The sequence below is a fragment of the Hyalella azteca genome, unplaced genomic scaffold (genome assembly GCF_000764305.2).
Source record: "Hyalella azteca isolate HAZT.00-mixed unplaced genomic scaffold, Hazt_2.0.2 contig12387, whole genome shotgun sequence".
Lineage (NCBI taxonomy): Eukaryota > Metazoa > Arthropoda > Malacostraca > Amphipoda > Hyalellidae > Hyalella > Hyalella azteca.
In genome coordinates this window covers 328,571-343,995 of record NW_025942347.1, presented here as the reverse complement: position 1 = coordinate 343,995, position 15,425 = coordinate 328,571, and the positions used below count along the sequence as shown (strand labels likewise).

Here is a 15,425-nt window from a genome sequence, read left to right as displayed (position 1 = left end):
GTTCAAAACAGGGAACCGTCTTGGCCTTAAGTAATGCGTTCATATTAAACCATAAAACAAGAAAAACATAATGGTTACATACGCAGTGTTACTTGTCAATTAGACCTGAAATTCGTGTACAAATACATTACTTCAGCTTTTTAAAATACGATATTTATATTTTAGCAACATTCGTGTTTTTAAATATTCATGCAAATTTGCTGTATAACATTTTCTTAAACGTCAATGATGTCATGAATCTCATTCACAGAATTATGTATGATGTATTTGACTTTCATAATTTGACATACTTCTGACATCATTCAAAAGTATTTGACGTTCCCCAAAATAATTAATAAGAAACTTTGACATTAATATCTCAGCGGCTAGCACTGCCATCATTTCGAGTAACTGTTATTTTCGTATGTATGAATTACGAGGGAAATATTGCATTGCCCAGACCATCGATATGAAAATTTCATTTCACACTTATTTATAAGACCGCCATTGTTTTCCATTCATGTTAACTTGTGCTTTGTGCGCTTTCGGCCAACATACGGGATTTCAGTTATTTAATTGCATTTAAGCAAGACGGAAATTAAATCATTTTGCCAAATACCGTGCATTTTAGCTCATCCCGTTGGCGCTATTGGCTCATCTGCCTGACATCTGTTTGAGGTAAATGTTACGCAAGAAGGTATGTGCACTGTTAGAAAAATTACCGTTAACGGTATTACCGGCGTTTCAGTGGCCGGTCGGCACGTGAAAAGAAACATCGTGTCACCGTTTTTATTCTAATTTAACACTAGAAATCCGTGAAACATCTGATATAAACGGCGAAACAGTTTATTTACACGGGACGGCCGGCCACTAGAATGCCAGTGGGACCGTTTTTTCACCGTCTTTTCTAACAGTGTGGTCGTACCTTACCTGGAATAGCAATTCTATAGAGATGCTTCTTGAAACATTTAGGTCCGATCTTCAGTCGCCTTTTTCCCTAGCTGCTAAGTTCACCTGTCAGTCCATGTCTTGCATTCAATTAATTCCTGCCTTAGGTTCAGATAACGTCAGTGAGTTAGTTCACGCTGCAACTTATTTGTTCACAATTCATTAACTGAAATAGTTTTGCCAGCAAATTGCACTGAAATTTTCGAATTATTGATTAATTTGCTTATATATTAGATTAAGTGCTGGCAGAAACTTCATGTTTTTTGGATATTTTTAATAAACTCTTCTTGAAACTTTAGTATTAGGTATACTTTCGCTAAGCTGATGGCTTACACTACCTTTCCTGATTTCAAACGTAAAAAATGTGAATGGGTTTTATGCGGAAAATAAGTTTTCGCAAAATACATTACAATAATAAAATATTTTAGCGAATTGTTAAACTAATTGTGGAATTCTGTCCGTAGTTTTCACTTCTGTTTTTATTTCAACATATGATTTATGTGAGCCATAAGCATATTATACTCTGCTTTCTCCGTTCTAGCTATACCGCTCCATTATAAATACACTTTAGTAATTATCTATAAAAACTTGACAACCACTAGTTTGATCACAGTCATCGCATAATTTTACGGAAGTAAATTATAACTTAATAGAGAAGAACGAATGAGTCGTCAAAGTGGCTTCTTATAAATCTCTCATATGTGAGATTCACATGTGAATCTCACATATGAATATATGTGATATGAATCATATCACAAAAATTATCACATATCATATCTAAAGATTCATATGAATATGAATTTTTAACACTGGAATGTTTTAGATGAGAAATGGGCTGTGCGTGAAGTTTAATTATGAAGTGGGTTAACAATTGAGGGTATAAATGTGTAAAAAATGAAAAAAATATTTCGAGCTAATTTTTTCTGTTCTACTTCAAACTGAAACATGAAGCTCAGTATAAAATAACCTAAAAATCCCTGATGCTTTAATTTTTGTTACTTGGCTTGGCCTCTAAACTCGTATAAGTGTGTCAGGAACTTGTAACATCCAGTACCATTTCCAGTAAGTACCAAACGCTGTGCATGGCTGGATTTGTCTAGCCTTTCCATAGCTTCATCAGATAAAAAAATTAATCTTTCCTGATATGATGGCATTTCTATAATAGACTACCTTTAAATACGCAAATAAAAGAAAGTATTTCAGAGGGGATAAATTAACATGATCAAAAAATCTATGGGTAAAGGTCCTAATATTTCATTTACTTTTCATCATTTATCATGAGCCGGCGCACCACTTCAGTAGAAAAATGAAACTAACGCTCGTTCATATCCCTCATCCTACAACTTTTTATTTATAATTTTGTTTCCGAAGCAAGTAATTTCCAAAATTAATAAGTTTACAGACAGAAAGTTGTCTTTTCGCAATAAGAAATGACTGCGATGTTAATATAATTTTGTAGCATTCGGAGGCACGCAACTTTACAAGCCTTGATTTCCTGAAACTTAGTTTTAGTACAAACTGTGTATTTATATATTTACTGATTTAAAAATGATTTTGATATCAGTTCATATTGGCGATAAAGAGAGCCAATGCTTTTGTTTCGGTTGTTGAGTCTGGAGGCTTCTTATAAAGTACGTCTGATGCAATTGTGCAAAATATTTTCTCATTTGCATTGGTATTTTTTTGAATGGATGTTCATCAGAAATAGATGCATATCCAAGTAACATATTTTTAAGCGTGACTTTTTTTAATGGCAGTTCACGATATTTATAAGTTGAATCTACAAAACACAGGGGATCCAGTGGAAGCAAACGGGCGAAAAATAAGCTTATTTACACTTTTTCAGTGGATTACAATAGTTGAGTCAACTGGAATATCTTATATGAAGTGTAAATGGAGTGCTATGAAGGATTGTGAGACATCCCTGGTGCAACTCTCCTAGTTACAACGAGTGTCTGGAAACGAAAATTAAATATGTACGAGGATGAGGCTGAAAAGAATTAGTTCCATCAGGCTCCGATAAGTTCAAACTGTTGTTCGATAGAAGGTCAAGATGCTTTGACATTGATGAGAACTATCGAATGTGAGACATTAAAACTTTAATTTTGATCATTATTATTAACCACATAGTGGTAGTAATCAATAATACAATACCAAAATAATGATTATTAACTTAAAAATAGGTTCCGAGTGAAATGAGCTTATGAGCTTCATAGAAGACAATAACAGAAATTCAGTAATAACGTGCAATGTGAAAATTTCAATTAACTGATAATTAAATCCAAGTTTGATTGCTATCTAAACAAACTTGAACAGATGCTGGATATGCTAAGGAGCGTAACTCTCGCAGGCCCAATTGCAGCAACAAATTTCAGGGCCCCGTAATAAGATGGCTGTAAGGCATAATAAATTCCACAAGCCTTCTACGGAAGCTGAAGTAATTTAAGATGCTAAGCAAAGAATAGCTCTAAGCAAAGAATAGCTGTTTTTCGTGGCTCAAACGCAATTGAAGAATAGAACAACGTGAGGTTCAATCTTGTAGCACCGCTTGAATTTTCGTAAGAGTTTGTAGCTGACAAAATAAGCTGAAAATATATGAGAATTTAGTAGACGTGATTCTATTAATAGCACTCGTCATGAATAAATACGATAATATTTTGGAATCTAGAACTTGCTTGACGGCATCCACTTAGGCATACATTTATGGCATTCAAACATGTAACAAAGTCGTGATTTTTTCAGAAGTATTTTTTTGTTTATTTTTAAAAATATATATATTTTTATCAAAAGTACTGTAAATTTGTTGATTTGACGCACTTCATAAAGATCTAAGGAATCGTATTTCTGCGTCTCAAAATGGTGTTCTTCAAGCGTTGAAAGCAAAATGGACTTTGAATTTCAAATGAGAAGCAATGAAAAAAATAGATGCGACGTGGATGTACTTCATGAGTTTGATTCAATTAATCGAAACACGAACGGAATCGGCTAAACTTGAACTCTTGAACGTATTAAAAGCCTTTGATTTATCCGGTCAGCCGCATCCAAGGTATAATTAAAATCAAATATAATTCATTTTGTAATTAATTCTTCAACTTTTACAGCGCTTCAGAAACTCTCGTAGTCCTGAAAATTTATCCAAGCCAATCCTATTATAGTAACGCGTGTATTATTCCTTTAGTTACACATGCTATTTTTCCTGTAGTTCATGTAGATGCAGAAGTTTAGTAAAATTTCGGTAAATTTCTGAAGCTATGAACTAATTATAATATTGGCAATCAGGTTGGAAACAGCGTTTAAATGTTTGCTGTTTTTTTTTCAAATTATTTGCTATTCCTCATTTCGCTCTAAATCTTTTCGTATTCATAACTGCGCAAATTATCATTTGCTTACTTCATTAAATGTTTGCCCAATAATTTTTTTTTTCAATGTCAACATTTTTAAGTCCAAAACCACCGTTAAACCTGAACACTTTATTATGAGAGCACTTCAGCTGTATATTTTAGAGCATTACCTCGTATGGCTCTCGAATCCCACTCATATTTACCTCATTTTTCAGACTTAATCTCACCCTCACTGGCCCATAAATCCGGCCATCCCAAAGCTGTCCTGCAGCTGATCATCACAATTCGTTGGTTGAATCTCAGGAGCGATGCTTAATGATGGATGACGCCCAGCGGACGTGGAATTATTTAGTCTTATCACTCGTGTTATCGGGGCAGAGAATTATGGCCCAGTCCATCATAAGCTTCGTAGGCGGCCTAACGCAACGGCAGTGCAGCTTGGCTGCTAACTCGAAACACGATACACACAAAGATATTTCCAAATATATTTCCAAACATGTTCCCAAAGATATTTCCAAAGATATTTTAAATCCAGCAATATTTAAAATGAAATGGAGTTCAGAGCATTATATTTGCATAAACGGCTTTAAAAAAAAAACAAAATTTAAATAGGATAATGATTTAAAGTTAGAAAATTCATGAAGTGAGTCAACAGATTTTTTAAACTTTTTGGAGTAAAGCATGATGAAAAATAAATGATTATAATTACATGCTTTCGTCCATACAATACTGATGAAATTACATGCAAAATAGCGTTAAAATCCGACGAATTTTGAAGTGGAAGCCAATATAAATTTGATTATTAATAAAAGCATTCTAAATAGTAATAGTCAGCTATGGGAATTATTATGCGGAAAGAACAAATTTATTTAATTTTCCTTGAAATTATCTATGAAGAATAGTTAGAAATTACCCACAGTTATTTTTTAGAAATCAATAATTAATATTTATACTGTATAGTTACCATTACAAACTCCTCATCAGTAAAACTTCGGATGAGTTCGCAAGGCCACGCTACTTGAGTTGAGCATCGATTTTAAGTTCCACTGAAGCACTAAAACATTGTCAAACATATATCTGTTAAACTTTCCACTATATAATTATGCAAATTGCATCGTATTTCAGGAAACGACACGAGCTTTCATAGTTGAATTTTTCTCATGCATCACGAGGCTGGCGAGTGAGCAAAACTATATGATTTTGTACTATATATTTGTGCACACTGCTTTATATTTCATGAAACGACAAGAACTTTCACATTTGAACTCTTCTCATGCATCACAAGGCAGGTGAGTGAGCGAAAGGAGCGTTCGGAGGGCAATTCTGGTCATTTGATTGCACCAAGCGAGTCTTGTTTTCCCTTTAACGGCATTTCTGAGAGCTAATGGCTGCATCAAACGACTTGGGATCAGCAAAGAATAGCTTTCAATGAACGTAAAAAAGCTGACCTCATGCTATTTTATTGTCTCAACCCGAAATGCTATTACGTCGATCTCATGTAATTTTTTTTAAAGCGTGAAAATTAGTCATATATGTGTATAAAAACATATGCTATACATTTTTGAACATGTGAAAATTTGGTCTTAAAAATACGAGAGTTTAAACCAGCATTCATGTTTCACCTATGGTCCATGGCGGATAAACAACTCAATTCATTCATTCGGGTAGGAGTTTTCCGGCAAAAATTTCTAAATTTTGTGAAAAAACGTTAATTGGAATACCGCGTTTGATGTCTGCGTCGGAATGCTGGAGTTGAACGCACGGTTGATGCGGTAGCTTTTGGCTCCTGTCTTTCATTTGAAAGCTTTAGAGAGCGACCCTTTGCATAAAATTTGCATGGTTCTCATCGATGCGCCTTTAGTCAAGAAATTCGCTACCAAAGACCCCGCTTCATATTACGCAGGCAATAGATCCTAGAAGGCGCCCCGAGGTACGCAGTGATTCGGAGTGAAGGTTTCCAAGCGTTGGTCTACTGCTCTTTATCCAATCTTAATCGTTTTCTTGAAGAGACCAAAGGTAGAAATTGAGCTTTTTGAGTGAGCCTTTGTCCATAAAAGCGATGCACTTATCCCTCATGTGTGGGTTTTGCTGATACAGTTTAGTCAGGTGAAAAATGTACGAGTTACGTCCGCTTTCGGCTGGCGCGGTTAGTTAGAAAGTGTGTCGCTATTTGCACAATATGAACATGAATTTTCTGAGTGTTCAAGCTTCATGCAACTAGTTTGTTTTAAAGCACAAATACAACAAAATAAAAAAAAAATCAGTATATTTTAATAGATTTTAGACTTGTAGTAACGGAAGCACCTTCTAGCCCTGTGAAGGAAAATAAGTATTGCAGATGTGCAAGATTAAACGTTGTATTGTTAATTGTATTTAGGATATATCATTATAATTCAGTAATTTAAACTAGTAATATTATTTGTTTTGGCGTCGAGTCTAACATAAAACCTCTTCTTCTATTTCAAAGTCGGAGATGTTCGGCTGTAACGTTAAATCCCTTGAATTGTTTCAATTGTAAGTCTTCCGCTCATAGTTGAAAAATTTCAGGGAGTATTTGCTTTGTTTTCAGTTCAGTTTTTTTAGGAGGCTGGTACATAAAACTTTCACTACGTAAAAAATTCAATTAAATATAGAAGATAGTACATCCCACAAATTTCAAACATTACGTAAAGTTAGCGGCTGTTTGTTTGAGTCACAAAACTTGAATTCCCTGTTTAGTTTACAACGCTCTGGAAGTTGGAGTGTTCAGTTTAGTTTGTTAAAATTTGTCTCTTAAACCGAAAACTCGATTAGCGCGTCTCTAGAAAACACGTTAACGTTGAAACAAAATGCTGGGACTGATCCTTGAACTTTGTTTAAAGCTCAAAGTCTAATTAAATATTAAATTTTAATGAAAAGTTTGAAATCCTATAGCGCGAATCATTTGGACCAAGTACAGTACAAGGATGGGTTGAATAAATTGTTCAAAAAGGTAGGATAAATTTTGGATCAACAGGATAGAAATCAAAAATATTTTCAAACACAGCAAGCAAAGTAAGGTAGCGAAAAATCGAGCTGATCATACAAGATCTACTGTTATGTGCCATTTTTTGAAATTCTAAGATAATTTTTTTTCTCATCAATATTAGAGCAAGGGTTTCCAGCTGCTGCATGTTCTGAACCAGAGTGTTTCCTACCCAGCAATACAAGCACATTCTCGTTTTCTTTGATTTGCAGAACATTTATCCGCTCGAATAGATATTTTTATGGGTGAACTTTACCATAAGGACGAGAGAGGGCTTAGCTGACCTAGCCCTCTTCAGTGTGTGCTGACACTTCCTCGTGAGTGGTTCTGTGTCAGTGTCGTGGAGCGCATGAAGCCAAGTGCGAAGTTCTTCGTGTTTTCTGCCTTCACAATTTACACGTCATCTCAATGACGGACTCGAAAAACTAAAATATATTTCTGTCATGAAACTTCCACAATAATCTTTGACTGAGATTTTGAAAAGATTTAATATGGATTTATTAATGATTTTATTGATGGCCTCTTCAGTGGCAGGTGAGATTATCTCAAGATTTTCGATAAAGTCTAACTCGCCTTTCAAGTCCGTTCATTGCTAATAATCAAAGGTCACTGCAGAGAATTGTATGGATGTAAATGTTTTAAATTTCATTTACCATTTTTCAATTTTGATTGAAATTAATTTGATCCAGCCTTTGTTCCTTTGGAACGATTCGCAATAAATAAATCGATATCTTAGTTGATTTACAAACAGTTTTTAGTTTGTTCGGTCGAGATGCCTACTTTGTCAGCAATAGAATGTGTTTTTGAACAAATTTCTACTTTTTTAAGGTACAAATGCGGTATTATGGAACTTAGAGCTTCACGATTCGCGCACCAAGATTCGGTCTTGATTATAAAATGAGCTTTCATATGAATCATTCAGAAAAGAGTGACTGAACGATTAAATCTGATATTCAAAATAGCTCCTTGATATCTCTTCTTTGTCAGCTTTACGATAGTTGATTTTGGTTCGATGTTATATCCACTGGTAATTGTAGTGACATTTAATCCCTGACTTAAGCAGACAAATTTACAATTTTATAAGTAAGCTATAAGTCCCCAACCGATTATAATCAATAGAAAAAAATAACTTATATCAGGAACTATATTAAAGGAGGTAATGAACTATTATACCAGCGCAATATTTTTGAAATGACGCCTGATTAATTGAACATTTGATCACTTTATTTTCTAATGTGGTATTCATCGCATGCATTTTAATTTTCAACCTTTATTTTATTTGAATTGAATTTATATGTACTCAATCAGTCTAACTTATTCGCTATACATTCTTCACCTTGCATAATAAAATATTTAAATGAATGTACATATACCAGTAGTTTGCTTAAATCGCTAGTTCACCAAGATGTTAAAAGGGCAGAAGGCATGGTAAACATGCTAAACGTTTTCTTGGCTAATATGTAAATGGCATTTTTATCGCATTTTCTCATATATGGAAAGAAAACGCTTTTGTGCTCGCAATGTCCGTCCGTCAGTCCGCCTGTCTGTCCGTCCGTGACTTCACGTTTTCGTCGACGAGAAAATGCGCTCACTCACTGCAGTGAGTACTGAGTTATATTTTTTCACTATAGTGGAGACCACCACAAGCCTGCGGGAGTAGTTCTAAAACTGAAAACTTAGTCCCGAGAAAATCCTACCTCAAGGGAACCAAGGAAGAATCGTCCCGCAGTTTGCCTGCTGAAAACTGGAAAACAAATAAAGATTGCACCAGGCGACTTCAGAGGCAAGTCGAGACCAATGTTTAAGAAATTTCTGTCCCAGAAATTGTTCGACCAGAAAGGCTGCGGTTTTACGTGACTCTGCAGATGCAACTTCTTTTTCTACCCAAACCCAGAGTAGGATTTCTTTTAGGTTGAGGTTGGGAGGTTCATTAAAACCAGTGCGGGATATTGAAAGCAGAGCGAAATGTTGAAACCGGTGCAAAATGTTAGAATCAATGCGTAATGTTGGAACCAGTGTGGAATGTAGGAGCCAGTGTGGAATGTTGGAGCAAGTGTGGAATGTTGGGGCAATTGTGGAATGTTGGAGACAGTGTTGAATATTGGAGCCTGTGTGGAATGTTGGAGACAGTGTGGAACGTTGGAGCAAGTGTGGAATGTTGGAGCAAGTGTGGAATGTTGGAGCAAGTGTGGAATGTTGGGGCAAGTGTGGAACGTTGGAGCAAGTGTGGAATGTTGGGGCAAGTGTGGAATGTTGGAGACAGTGTTGAATATTGGAGCCTGTGTGGAATGTTGGAGACAGAGTTGAATGTTGGAGCCTGTGTGGAATGTTGGAGACAGTGTGGAACGTTGGAGCAAGTGTGGAATGTTGGAGCAAGTGTGGAATGTTGGAGACAGTGTGGAATGATTGAGCTAGTGTGGAATGATTGAGCAAGTGTGGAATGTTGGAGCAAGTGTAGAATGTTGGAGACAGTGTGGAATGATGGAGCTAGTGTGGAATGATGAAGCAAGTGTGGAATGATGGAGCAAGTGTAGAATGTATTGAGCAAGTGTGGAATGTTGGAGCAAGTGTAGAATGTTGGAGACAGTGTGGAATGATGGAGCTAGTGTGGAATGATGAAGCAAGTGTGGAATGATGGAGCAAGTGTAGAATGTTGGAGACAGTGTGGAATGATGGAGCAAGTGTGGAATGATGGAGCTAGTGTGGAATGTTGGAACAAGTGCATGATGTTGTACTTAGTATGTTCGTTGAGGCTCTGTGAAATATGAAGACTGGTGTGGAATGTTTTGGAATCATCCTTCAGATAGGAATTGTATTGTGGGAGGCACGAAATGTGGAATCTTATTACTAACCCTCTGCTTAATCCCGTGGAATAAGAATGGCTGCCATCAGAAATAAAGAAAATGCCCATAGCTGCACAACTGACAATGGATGAGTCTCATTATTAAAACGCTTAGGGTAAATTATCTGAAGTAAATTTAGCCCTAACTATCTTGGTGGATGAATTCACCACGGAAGTAGCAAAGTCAGTAGCTATTTCTTCACAAATATATTCATTTCTACGCAAGAAGAAGCGCATAGCTGCCAAATTTTATCATTGTTCATAAATATTTACAATTATTACATGAACAACAGGTACCAATAATTTTCGAACTTCTGGTTAAACAAAGCCATTTCTCACCAGATTCTTGTTTCCTGCGCCTGGGTCTTGTAGGTCGACTAATTTTTTAGTGCACGACGAAATGATTTCTTAAAATTTGCTTCACAACTTTGTTTTTATTATTAAGTTATGCGTGCTCACCCTCAAGCAGGCTGAGGGCAATTGTGAGGGTAGAATTAAATTCTGCAGAGACGAAGCGACCTGTTGCTTCTATCTCACGCAACTTCAGAATGCTGATCGGCATTTCGTTCAAATCAATGTATTTGATACGTTAATATGAATCCAACAACAATTTACTTAAATCTGTAGAATCTGAAGAGGGCTTGATTTAAAAATTACTGTATTTTTAGTTTTTTTACCAGATATATGCGCTGGAATTTTTCTATGAGAGTGGTATTATTGTAAGAATGTTGTAGATAGTGTTGTAACAGACAGGATTGCACGTAGGAAAGAAGTAGCAGTTGGAATGTGGACTCCAAGTTATTGTCACGTGTTTGATAAAGTGTGAACAGAACTTTAATCCTTGCCCTTGAAAAGGACAACGATCGTAAAAGGGCTTTTTGAGCGTATCAAAAAGCCCCTGAAAGTTAGCCTGCATTACGTCCTATTTTAATGAACAAGTTTTAATGTAATGTGATGTCTCGTGCAAAAACGGATTTTAATGCAACAGTTGTATGCAGAGCACTGACCCTGTTGGCTATCACTATAACCACGACAACCCAACTCAATATTCCGTATAATAAGCGAATATAACCGGCAATACGAAGACTGGCCTCTTGTAATATTCGCGACTTGTTTTCGGGAGGTCTGAAACTGGTCTTTTGATCAGACCTCTTCAAATTACCCTTCATGCTAATAAACTTAACGACTTTCCGCAAGTTGGTGACACGTAATGTAAAATAGGTAATGTAATGTAAAATAAATAAATAATAATGGTAATGTAAAATAATGTAAAATAGGTAATGTCTCATGGTGGAGCTGCACCGCAGTTTTACAGTTTAATCTCATGGTTTCTGGTATTTGTTATTATTCCATGTTGACTTGCAGAAACTGTCCACAAACCATCAGTAATAAATATACCGCTATTATGTCCCTACTTATAGACGTCGATGGGCACAGGCCTCAAATAGCTTCATAAGTCCTAATCTTTCTACGTGTATATATTATAGCATATATTTATACTTTATATTTAACGTTCTCTTTAATCTTCTCATTATCCTTGTTGCCCGCCTTCAAACTCAATCGAAATTTTCACCTTATTCAAATCTCGCAGACCACACACACCGTTTTTAGCGCATTTTCTCATTTATAGAAATAAAGGCGCTATTGTGCTCGTCATGTCCGCCTGTCCGTCTGTCCATCCGTGACTTCACGTTTTCGTCGACGAGAAAATGCGCTCTCTGGCACTCACTGCAGCGAGTACTGAGTTATATTTTTTAACTCCAGGTAGAGTGGCACTAATGCGACTAACATTTGCCTGGTAGGTAATGAGCGTGTTATACGGTGTATGAGTAACTGAGTATAGTTAATTACAAAAACCAGCATTATGGAAACAATTTTTCAAGAAAATATGCTGTTTAAGTCTCTGAAGTTGTATCTGAATATTTGTGTGTTTACTACCGCAGAATATCAAATTACCGAAGTTTTTCTTTTGAAACTTGGATATTTGCAGAAAAATTTACTCAGCAAACACGTGCTCTAATGATTCCTTCGAGTCGATTGAGTGGGTGAAATAATATATGCAATCTTTATAAATTATTTAGTGAATATGGGTTTAGTGTTCTATCTACGACCCATTTTCCGTGGTCTGATAACACGTGGTCTAATTGTAAGACACCACCTATTTGTATTTCATTTACTTAATAAAGTGATCTTTTAACCGGCATTCTGTCTGATCTAAATTGAGTTTCTAGTAAAATATTCACTCCATGACGAACATATTGCCTGAGTTTTTTACAGATCCGCCTTTTGGTGACGAAGGGAATTGCAATATCACATCGTTGTTCGAGGGAAATCTAACACGAATACCTAGAATTTCGCAATGAAGGAGCGAAAGTTCGCATCTCCTATCCATTTAATATCCAGGGTTTGTCTATAAATTACAGCTGGAAATAAGTGTTTATCTGAAAATGATGTAACCAACATCTTCATAATAAATTTTCAACTATTGTCTCATGTAATTTTATTTCAATTTGTTCTATCATTCTACTGAATACCTTTCCATCTTGACGACAACTAGCGTATGTGGGTCCCAAAACATCACTCGTGTTCATAATTCTCGCAAGCACCAACATTTAAAGTCTGCACACTGTAAATGACTGGCAATAAGCATTGCAAATTAAGTAAAATCAGAATTTTTCCTAACTTCCAATAACGGCTGTTATTTGGCTCGACTTGAACGAATATCAAGAATGTGGAACGTTGGCTCTTCTATTTATACATCACTGTTAATATAAATTAAACTTTAAAATGAGTTACAAAAAGTTTGGCTTATAGGTATAAACAAAATAATTTAGTTATTTAAAAATTTATTTTCAGAAAGCAAATTCACGCCAATTAAATTGAAAATTCAGGTTAAATGTATCATTTGGTCAGATATGTAATGAACAAAAGTTACTAAACTGCCATTATCATTTCATTTTAACAGTTTACAACTCTCCTAGAACTGCAGTTGATTGCTTAGTGACATTGCATTAAAAAAATCGGTCAATGATCGATTAACCATTCAGCGACCACAATTCTTGGCAATGCAAAATATCACATTACATCCATACAATATTGCTGACATTTATTTACGGGAAAAAAATTTGACCGGTGACATATGTGTCCACCTGTTTATAGGGCAGTCTGAAATTGAAGGCGATGTATTTGTCCAATTTGTATGAATGAACTTCATATAAAAACAACAAACGTCATTTTTGAAAGGCAACGCATATTTACAGTTAGATGCTGTAGGGATAACTTTAGTATTCTAGGAACCATCCAATACACGAGCCCTGTGATTTTCACGTCCGCCTCAAGCCTGTAAGTGCAGGCTTGGTTACCGGAAAGACTTCCGTTTACTCACGCAAAAACTGAAGAATTTCTGCGCTTTTGCAAACCAAGCGTGGCTGGCATTTTCGAATGATTCAAAAGTTCGCATTGAGACGACGCAAATGAAGCTTCCTGCGCAGACTTCCGAATCCTCAGACCACTTTCGCACTGAACATTGTTCTTGGTCCTAGGATAACATTACAACAGCTTCTCTCAATAAATAAAATTACATTTTCTTTAGTAATAAAAAATTGGGACATCAATTTTATGAATGTGTATTCAATAACATGGAGAACGGTAAAAATAGTTGAAACATTTATCCGGCAAGAACTCTTCTAAAAAATGATCATCTTTTGGCTGCTTCTTTCAGGAGACGCATCCTTAAGAGGATAATATTACTCAATAGGATTATACAAATTAATATTATATCAAACTTATATACAAATTTTCAATGAATATCAAATATTCACGTTTTTGCTGACTGAATAAAACCAGTAGGACATATACTTGGATACCAGGCTACGGCCTGAGGCTGGTGCTTAGGCGGATCTTTTGCTATGCAAATAACATGTTTGCTGCGAACTCGTGCATAAGAAAGGAGCGCTTTGATGCACTACCCTCCTGTACGATTGCACCGTCATTGAATAAATTCAGATCTCCGCATTCTGACTCCGCTTCAAGAGGCATCGGAACGCTCGTTCCGAAACAGCAAATAAAAGCGGATGTGGGGCAGCGATCGGCAGTCATCGTCTGTCAAGTGCAGGAACTGAAATACTTCAGTGTTTGATGACCTCAAGCAACTATTATGAAAATATACTTTGACGCATATATTTTTACGAAAATTTCAATTTTGTATTATTTTACATGTGGCGCCCGTAAAAATCCGTGTTTTGTAATCAAGCCGGTAAACTTTAGTGCTAAATAAAATTCGGTTAACTTGGAACTCTGTTGTCTATATAGTCTAATACTTAATTAAGCTCCTGCATTTATATGCATTCGTATTAGGTACCTAACCGAAAAATTATATTTTATATGCACTTGACCAGTTAATTGGCGAACAGTGAAATCAGTGAAAATATTGGAATATCTGACCTTGCATTGTTCGATTGTTGGGGAGCTTGCAATCTATCAACTAACAAGCGTTCCCCGATCGTTCTTTACCCAATACTTCACTGAACCAACACTTTACCAAACCGAGGATTTCCAATAAATAAACAATTGAGAGTAGATATAATTAACGAAGAATACTTAGAAACACAACACAACAAACCTAGCACCCTAACCATAACCGTGCGTTTCAATCCACTTCCAATTTAATCCGCAAGTCCAATAATAGAGGCTAAAAATAGAAAAGAAGTAATACTTTAATTAGAGAATATGAATATATAATAAACAACTTAACACGTACACCTAATTATTAACACGAAACGATTCACTCTAAAATTGAACAGTCACAAATATCATCACAGAGCTATCGATTAACGTACCTCCACGGCAAGAACACTAGACACAATGATAGACAAAACTAAATACTGCTGTAATTCACGGCTAAGGTGATTGAAAACTGAAAATGAAAAATAAAAATCCTAAACCTAATACATTGCAATTTAAAAATTATATATACATCAATAAATCTATTTCCTCTACACGACGATATTATAACTATAAATGTGTAGATAACCATAAAAAAGTTCACCAGATTCCCCCCAAAATAATTGATTGTGCCTATTTTTTGGCGATCATCAAAGAATTTGTGCTACAGCGTCCGAAACTAGTTACAAATAATCTGTTAGAATAGGTAACTAAATATCTTCACGGACGGAATACTTTCCGTTTTAGATTCTATATTATGGCAACTAATTCTGTCTTGATTCGTGCGGTCAGTGCTGCGAATGTGCAAAACATCAGTAAAAAATATAACTCAGTACTCACTGCAGTGAGTGACAGAGAGCGCATTTTC

At 35.7% G+C, this 15,425-nt stretch overlaps 1 protein-coding gene across 1 annotated transcript in view; it reads left to right on the top strand.

Annotated features, from left to right (window-relative positions):
* Nucleotides 1–7,583: 7,583 nt before the first annotated feature.
* LOC108671593 overlaps nt 7,584–15,425 on the top strand; it is a 36,514-nt gene continuing 28,672 nt past the window's right edge. The window contains exon 1 of the mRNA XM_047883252.1: nt 7,584–7,806. Within this exon, the coding sequence (XP_047739208.1) occupies nt 7,764–7,806 (43 nt within the window). The 5' untranslated portion in view covers nt 7,584–7,763. The remainder of the gene's footprint in view (nt 7,807–15,425) is intronic.